General features: G+C 44.2%; 1 protein-coding gene across 1 annotated transcript; it reads left to right on the top strand.

The window, feature by feature from the left end:
* The first annotated feature begins 126 nt into the window (after positions 1-126).
* On the top strand, positions 127-5,841 carry NUDT1 (nudix hydrolase 1). The gene is made up of 4 exons (XM_069734329.1): positions 127-239; positions 4,042-4,198; positions 4,417-4,562; positions 4,751-5,841. The coding sequence occupies exons 2-4, from the start codon at positions 4,047-4,049 to the stop codon at positions 4,921-4,923; spliced, it is 471 nt and encodes a 156-aa protein (XP_069590430.1). The 5' UTR covers positions 127-239; positions 4,042-4,046; the 3' UTR covers positions 4,924-5,841.
* Positions 5,842-9,112: the final 3,271 nt, after the last annotated feature.

Below are 9,112 nucleotides of genomic sequence, written 5' to 3' on the forward strand. Positions count from 1 at the left end.
AAGCCGTACCTCAGTCCTAGGTTGTAACATATAATTATTCTTGCATTTCCGCGCTATAAATGTTAGATAGTTTATATTTAGATTAGTATATATAATAATTCAGACGGGGGAAGCGGCTGCCCTCACCTAACATGGCGGCCGGGGATGAAGACTGCCGGGTCACGTGAGCGGCCTCTCAGTTCCCGCCGGTGAAGCTCACGTGAGGGTCCGAACCTGTTCACACAGGACATACAGCAGAGGTAAAACGTCCAGTCCTGCGCGGTATGTGGGGGTCGCACGGAGTCCTGTCTCCACGGCACGCGCTGTGTGGCAGCTTTGGGTTAACCCCTTCACAACTGGGCAATTACTGATTTTATTTTATTTTATTTTATTGCATTTTTTTTATCATTCCCTTTTTCGCCCCGCAGCAGTTTGAGGGTTTCTTTATATGAGTTGTAATTTTGAATGATTGAATGAAAACTGGGGGAAAAAGATTGTAATTCCGCCATCGTTCTTCTTTTTACTTTTGCGCCGCGATCTGTTTTAATTGATGCGGTTTTTTAGCGCTTATCAGATTTTGATCACTTTTTATTGCATTTTTGGGGGAGATGGACGGCGGCGACTGACAAATTCTGTAGCAGAAAAAAAGCTCCAGAATTAGCGGACGGGTCTAATAAATCGCATTTTTCTAGATAAGTATTTTTTAAAACTGGTGTAAGGGGGGAGATATCTACTTTTATACATTTATCTTTTTTACTATTTTTTTTTTTTTTACAAATATTTGTCTTCATTTTACTTTCTATCTTAGTCCCTCCAGGTGAATCTGCGATCCTTCATTGCTGTAGTACTGCAGTATATATATATATATACTAGATTGTGGCCCGATTCTAACGCATCGGGTATTCTAGAATATGCATGTCCCCGTAGTATATGGACAATGATGATTCCAGAATTCGCGGCAGACTGTGCCCGTCGCTGATTGGTCGAGGCAACCTTTATGACATCATCGTCGCCATGGCAACCATTATGACATCATCGTCGATACTGTGCCCGTCGCTGAATCAGAAACGTGAGATGTCTACGTCCTTTATGACATCGTCGTCGCTGTGCCCGTTGCTGATTGGTCGAGGCCTGGTGGCCTCGACCAATCAGAGACGCGGGATTTCTACGTCGATGCTGTGCCGGTCTCTGATTGTCGAGGCCGCCAGGACAGACAGACAGACAGACGGAAAAATCCTTAGACAATTATATATAGATATATATCCGCTCTCCCTCTGACGCCCAGATACTGGCGGTGCTGGGAGCCCGAATGATTGTGCCACATAAATTGGCCTATTAAATGCTCCGTTGGATTCATGGCAGCATTTAAATGGTTAAACAGTAGACACGATAGCGGTCTCTCTATGACGTCTAGTCTGAATGTGGCTAGGAGTGCGCATATCGCATACCTGCAGTCACACCGGAGAATCCTGACACTGTGCAATGTGCGTGCCGTCTGCAGTCACACCGGAGAATCCCGACAATGTGCGTGCCGTCTGCAGTCACACCGGAGAATCCTGACAATGTGCGTGCCGTCTGAAGTCATACTGGAGAATCCTGACAGTGTGCAATGTGTGTGCCGTCTGCAGTCACACCGGAGAATCCTGACAGTGTGCAATGTGCGTGCCGTCTGCAGTCACACCAAAAAATCCTGACAGTGTGCAATGTGCGTGCCGTCTGCAGTCACATCACACTGGAGAATCCTGACAGTGTGCAATGTGCGTGCCGTCTGCAGTCACACCAGAGAATCCTGACAGTGCAATGTGCGTGCCGTCTGCAGTCACACTGGAGAATCCTGACCATGTGCAATGTGCATGCCGTCTGCAGTCACACTGGAGAATCCTGACTGTGCAATGTGCATATCGCATACCTGCAGTCACACTGGAGAATCCTGACAGTGTGCAATGTGCGTGCCGTCTGCAGTCACACCGGAGAATCCCGACAATATGCCTGCAGTCACACCGGAGAATCCTGACAGTGTGCAATGTGCGTGCCGTCTGCAGTCACACCGGAGAATCCCGACAATGTGCGTGCCGTCTGCAGTCACATCACACTGGAGAATCCTGACAGTGTGCAATGTGCATGCCGTCTGCAGTCACACCAAAGAATCCTGACAGTGTGCAATGTGCGTGCCGTCTGCAGTCACACCGGAGAATCCTGACCGTGTGCAATGTGCATGCCGTCTGCAGTCACACCGGAGAATCCCGACAATGTACGTGCCGTCTGCAGTCACATCACACTGGAGAATCCTGACCGTGTGCAATGTGCGTGCCGTCTGCAGTCACACCGGAGAATCCTGACCGTGTGCAATGTGCATGCCGTCTGCAGTCACACCGGAGAATCCCGACAATGTGCGTGCCGTCTGCAGTCACATCACACTGGAGAATCCTGACCGTGTGCAATGTGTGTGCCGTCTGCAGTCACACCAGAGAATCCTGACTGTGCAATGTGCATATCGCATACCTGCAGTCACACTGGAGAATCCTCACAGTATGCAATGTGCGTGCCGTCTGCAGTCACACCAAAGAATCCTGACAGTGTGCAATGTGCGTGCCGTCTGCAGTCACACCAAAGAATCCTGACAGTGCGCAATGTGCAGTCTGCAGTCACACCGGAGAATCCCGACAATGTGCGTGCCGTCTGCAGTCACATCACACTGGAGAATCCTGACAGTGTGCAATGTGCGTGCCGTCTGCAGTCACACCGGAGAATCCTGACTGTGCAATGTGCGTGCACGATACCTCCTGAGGTGTCTCTGTGTCTCTAATGTGGAAATGAAGAGGCTTTGGATGCTATGGGCACTGATGTGATAGAAATAATCATTTTCACATATGTTAGTGGTTATCTTTCATTGAAAAAAAAAAATCGCACTAAGTTTCAGTCCATAATTTCCTTCCTTTTCATTTTGAGAACCCCTGATATGCAATGTGCAGCCTGATCCAAGTTTCAGATTTTTCTCTAGTGGGACTGTCCCTCCCAGTAAGGCTGCCGTCACGCTAGCAGTATTTGGTCAGTATTTTACGTCAGTATTTGTAAGCCAAAACCAGGAGTGGGTGATAAATGCTGAAGTGGTGCATATGTTTCTATCATACTTTTCCTCTAATTGTTCCACTCTTGGCTTTGGCTTACAAATACTGATGTAAAATACTGACCAAATACGGCTAGTGTGACGGCAGCCTAATATAGGCTGGATGTGAGGTCTCTGTGTATCCAGAGTGCTGCTGGCTTCTTTAGCTCACATATCAGCACATCTTCTATCCTGCACTTATTTCCTCTTCATGTGCTTTCCTCCTTATCTGCAGTGTTAATTTTGTCTGCTCTACCTTCTCTGAGACTATAGATACTTTATCCACTCTCAGTTGCTGTCATGAGCGCAGTCCCATACCGCTCCCTGCTGCGGTCTCTAAGGCTGCTGCTAGTGCATCTGATAATCAAATCATGTGCACTCATACAAGTCTATCATACGAGTGCAGTCTGATCACCGTGGACACAGAATGGAGAAGATGGAGAAATGAAAGGGGATTCCAGGACTTCGTAAAAAAAAAAAAAGTGCCAAAACACTATTAGGCATGTAGTTGGTATCCCCCTGCCCATTCTTCTCCGGCACAAACCGCTCCTGCCAGCGATTCCGCTGTCTCTGCTGACATCATGTTGACAGAGCAGCAGGTTCTTTTCCGTTCTGCTGGACATGCGTTGACAGGTCGAGAGTGCTGACGTCATGCTGATTGACAGTCAGATCCCTGCTACCTAACTGGGGGAGCCTGCTGTCAATCAGCATGACATCGGCAGTCATGGCCTGTCAACAGAGCAGGGCGGAAAATAAGCCTTTGCTCTGTCGACGTGACGTCAGCAGAGGCAGCTGAATTTAACGCCGATCCGATCTAATCGTGCTGCTGCATGTATGGAAGTATAGCGTGGGGACAGGTCCGTTAATTTAACGGTGTGTATGAGGCCTAACCTGGTGAATTGTGCAGGGTGTGCACCATCTCGTCTCGTTCATAACTCCTCTGCATGTCTCAGCAGAAGCCATGTTCTCATCTAAGCTGCTCACTCTGGTCCTGGTGGTCCAGCCGCAAAGAATCCTGCTGGGCATGAAGAAGCGAGGCTTTGGTGTCGGTCGGTGGAATGGGTTTGGCGGTAAAGTACAGCAAGGAGAAACAATCGAAGAAGCTGCAAAAAGGTGAATTTAGGGTCTGGATAACCAATACTTGCCCATCTACAGCGTCAATTGAAATGAATGGGTTGGATGGGACAACCGGGGGTCGGGAGTAGCTCATCCATGTGGAATTAGGGGTCATAAAGGTCTGGTAGATTTTTATTTTTTTTTCTGAGATAATTTATAATTCTCTATTGCAAACTCCATGTTATAATGGATTTTCATCTTATTTCTCTGTGCAGGGAACTCTGGGAAGAAAGCGGCCTGACAACAGACACCCTTCAGAAAATCGGCAACATCAAATTTGAGTTTGTCGGCAGCACCGAGTTGTTGGACGTCCATATCTTCCGAGCAGATGAGTTTAGAGGAGAACCAACTGAAAGTGAAGGTGAATACAAGAGGTCGGCTGCATTATACGCCCTTCCCAATGCCAACTCCAATCTGGCGGGTTCCTCGGATACCTGCCCCCTCCAATTTCTGTTAAAGTGGCTGAATTGCAATACCAGGCACCGCCTATAAATAAGAGTGGCGCCATTTCTATAATTGTATATAACCCCTCTAAATTTTGTTTTTTAGAAATGCGTCCCGAGTGGTTCTCGTTAGACCAGATCCCTTATGACGGCATGTGGCCAGATGACTACATATGGTTGCCCCTGTTGTTGCAGAAGAAGAAATTCTTGGCTTATTTCAAGTTTGAGGGACATGATAAAATTCTGGACTATAACCTGGAGGAAGTAGATGAGGTTTGATCGGGAGGTTTTGTAGGCTTTTTTCTTTTGCACTATTAGGTTAGTTTCGATGAGTAATATGGTCGCGTTATTGGCCCGACCACCGGCTTAAGGAGGTTGTCCAAGATGGTTTCTTAGTTTTGAAGGCCATTGTGTTCAACCTATTTTCAAGCATCTGCCTGATGGGGTCTTTTTGTTAATTGCCCCATATTAGTGGACACATTCCAATGCCACGTATGGCAATCGGACTAGTTCCGTGGATCAGCGCCTTATCCCGTGATTGCCTTCTTCTACAAACAGCGCCACTCCGGTCTCCAGGCTGTGCATAGTATTGCGGCTATATGAGATGCAATGTGTAGATGCTCATGCTCCACTCATCCCATATGGGCCTGCCAAAAAAAAGCCGAGTGCAGCACCATAGGGAATGAATAGTGCAGCGGTCATTCATGTGCATTCATTCTGCCAATCGGTGCGAGTCCCAGCAGTCGGATCCCTCCTGATCAATAAGTCATTGCCTACCCTATGGAACAACCCTTATAGAGCACCGTAGGGATCTACAAGGCGTTTAGTATAAACCAATAGCCAAAAAATGTGCCCGTTTTACACGTGGAGCAGGCCATAGTCTAGAATCCATTTTATGAGTAGCTCTGTACTAGATAATCCTAGTGGTGAAGCACTTGCCTATAGCAACCAATCAGATTACTCCTTTAATTTTCAAAAGAGCCCTTGAAAAATAAGAGCTGTAATCTGATTGGTTCCTAGGGGCAACCGGCTTCTTTTCCCTTTAGACCATTTTTGAGAATTCTCCCATTTTGTATCAGGCCGTGATCACTGATTGATTACAATCCTCTACCGTTTTTTATTTTAGATAAGTCATCTGTATAATCTGCTTCTGTCTACCGTTCTACGGTTGACTACAATAAACTGATGTGATCTCTCTGTGTGGTTCTCTTATTGTCTTGTGGCTATTATCCTATAACATTTATGACCTGCTGTCAGACTAATGGGACCCCCACCAATGGCGACAAGGCTGCCCCCATATGAATGGGAAAGTGGGAATGCGCATGCATGACCGCAGCGCTAGTGATCACACGTGCGCTGCATCTCAGTCACTTTGCTGGTTCTGTAAGCCTGTGTTCACACCAAGTTTTTGTGTGTTTTTTTTTTAAAGCGTGGATTTTGTCGCAGATCTGCTTCAAAGATCCACAACAACGAGTATTTGCAGGCGTTTTTAGAGCAGATCCTCCTAAGAAGTCCTGTAAGCCTAGCCTTATATGCACAAATCCACAGGGCATCTGTACCATTCAGATAACATTACAGGGGATTTGGCATCAGGCTCCTGCTCCCCCATATGAGAGAATCAATGTAGTGGTAGGGAACCCGATTCCAGCGATGTCATTTACTGGGCTGCTTACTGTAATTTTGATCAAATCATTTTACTCTGCTACAGATCTCTCAGTTCTCTGACTGCTGAGCCCTGAATAACCCCGCCACCCCACTTATTGCCTATGCACAGTGTACAAAGTAAGCTGTATAAACCCGTCCCCAGTACGGATTGGCAGAGCTCATGAATATGGAGGACTATATGACAGCAGGTTCACTAGTCCTCCAGTGATAATCTCCTGCTATTAAAACACGGATTTTATCAAAACTATAGCTAGCAGCCCAGTAAGGGATACATCGCTGAAATCTGTGTCAGTTTACAGCCTGGTCTGTGGTTTCAACTGCCAGCACCCTCTGTGTGTTTCTCCCTGTGTTTCGATTATCTTTTTATTTTTTTCTAATAGATGCTTTAAAACGTAAGCAACCATGGTTTTTTTTATTTAAAAAAAAAAAATCCAAAATGACATGCGGTGGGGGAAGGGTTATATGACTTGTTTGTTTTTCGGTTGCAAATAAAAATAAAAAAAACAGAATGTATGCATCACACATTTATTAAAAAAAAATATATATATATATATATTTTCTAAGGATGTAAAAGCACAGCAGTTTTTTGCATCCCGTAAAAATAGAATAAAAACATTTTTTCAAATATGTTTTTCCTATTCAATTCTACGTAAATACTATTGCATCCGTTTATTTTTTTTAATGGTCCAAACTAAAAACCATGGTGTTAAATTCACTATAAGAAAGACCTGACCTGCATAAAGAACGAATTAAAGGGGTATTCTAGTCTTAAACAAAAAAAAAAAAAAAAAAACTTGACATTGGCTGGCTATTATCACTCCCATAGATAATGACCCACAACAATCACATTGCTCAGTTACAGCGTCTTCATCCTTGTCCATAGACTTTGAATGGATGGAGCGCGTTCACATCCAGGCCGGGGACACAGAAGGACACAAGTCTCCTGGATCTGGCGATCATTGTAGGACCCACGCCAGTTTAAAACATCACCCATCAAATAAATGTTTGTTGGCTGGAATACCCCTTTAAATTATTAACCATATAGTGCAGTATTAACCAGAATATATCAGGCATTCATTCTGAGATAGGATCAAAAAGGAATAAATCTGGACATTTCACCTTTCTGAAAAATAAAGACCGAAACAATTCAGAGTTTTCATATTTTATTAAATATCCTTTATATATGCATTTCTTACAAATATTTTATACACATGAATATTTCATTAGCTTATATAAGCCTGGCAGTTTTAGATTTTTTTTTTCCCTCTCTTTGGAATGCAACAACCAAACTGAATCTAGCAAATGTAAGAAGGGAAAAAACATTCCGTATATTGTGCAGCGGTCGGCAGATCCTCTGCCACTTCTGGAAATGCTTAGAATCCGTCCTATAATAATCTCTGCCAGTGTGCTTGTCATAGCACTATAAAAAGGCACACTTCTGGTATAGAAAGTCTCTTTAAATATGGAAATACTGTAGATTATATATATATTTTTCTATTTTATATATAGTCCCTGATAACATAATATTTTGTTCTCCTTGTGCATATTTTGTTTACTTCAATATGTAATATTTATAAATCTTCCAGCCAAAAAAAAAAAATTATTTTTTTCAGAAGAGTTCTGTTTTTTTTTTTGGTTTTTTTTCTTTTAGAAAACTTGCCTGCAGGCTCAATATTTTATAAAATAAGATCTGCCCTTTACTTGCCATCCCTGGTCAGCAAACAGAAGTATTCTAAAAATTGAACAACCCCCATTAAAACATCTATTTTACGAAGAACAGCACCACTGTTGGCCTTTGGTCGTGTCTAGTATTGCAGTAGTCGCTTCACTGGGGATAAGCTGCAGTACGAGAAGCAGCCTACAGGTAAAAAAAAAAATAGTGCGATTTGTGACTAATCACTTTTGTAATTGAGTTTTGTTACATTTTCAGCAGTTTTCTCTTACATTGCAGGCTGCTCAGCTTTCTCTGCTCTCCTTAACGATTACATAGTGGATATTGCTAGTAATTTACGCTTAGTTTAGGCTACTTTCACACTAGCGGTTTTTTTTTTTTAATATGTCGCAATGCGTCGTTTAGGGGAAAAAAACGCATCCTGCAAAGTTGTTTGCAGGATGCGTTTTTGCCCCATAGAGTAACATTAGCGACGCATTGCGATGTATTGTCACACGTCGCGCGACGGTTGTGGCGGACCGCCGGGAGCAATAAAACGTTAAATGTAACTATTTTTGCTGCCGACGGACCGCTTTTTCCGACCGCGCATGCGTGGCCGGAACTCCACCCGCACCTCACAATGGGGTAGCGGATGTGCCGGAGAAATGCATCCGCTGCACCCGTTGTGCGGCGCATCAAACGCTAGCGTCGGAATCTCGGCCCGACGCAATGCGACGGGCCGAATCCGACGCTAGTGTGAAAGTAGCCTTAGTTGTTATGATTGCAGCTTAGATTCCAGTTGAGGATGACCGTATAGGGGTTAAACCTCACAAATTAACTGATCAGGACTAAGCAGCATGTAATGCGTGAGGATACATGCAAGCTTCAAAAGACAGGGTTGACTTTTTCTTTTCTTTATGAAACCCATAATTCTAAAAAAGGCATTAGCTGGGAAGAAGCGCTGCCTCTATAACACTACTTATTATGCTACAGTCTCTTAAAGAGACACTAACACTGATTTATTTAATACTTAGTCTTTCGTGCCCTCTCGTCAGTTTTACACTGGTAATTTTAGCATATTTATATCCACGATACACAGAAATCAGGTTCAAGAGAAGAATTTTAAAGGATCAATCACCAGAAGGGTGTGTA

The sequence above is a fragment of the Ranitomeya imitator genome, chromosome 7 (genome assembly GCF_032444005.1).
Source record: "Ranitomeya imitator isolate aRanImi1 chromosome 7, aRanImi1.pri, whole genome shotgun sequence".
Taxonomy (NCBI): Eukaryota; Metazoa; Chordata; class Amphibia; order Anura; family Dendrobatidae; genus Ranitomeya; species Ranitomeya imitator.

Coding starts and splice junctions, on each gene's coding strand:
- NUDT1 (XM_069734329.1), top strand. CDS start 4,047: ATGTTCTCATCTAAGCTGCTCACTCTGGTCCTGGTGGTCCAGCCGCAA. Junction 4,199..4,416: donor ATCGAAGAAGCTGCAAAAAG/GTGAATTTAGGG, acceptor TTCTCTGTGCAG/GGAACTCTGGGAAGAAAGCG. Junction 4,563..4,750: donor AGAACCAACTGAAAGTGAAG/GTGAATACAAGA, acceptor TTTGTTTTTTAG/AAATGCGTCCCGAGTGGTTC.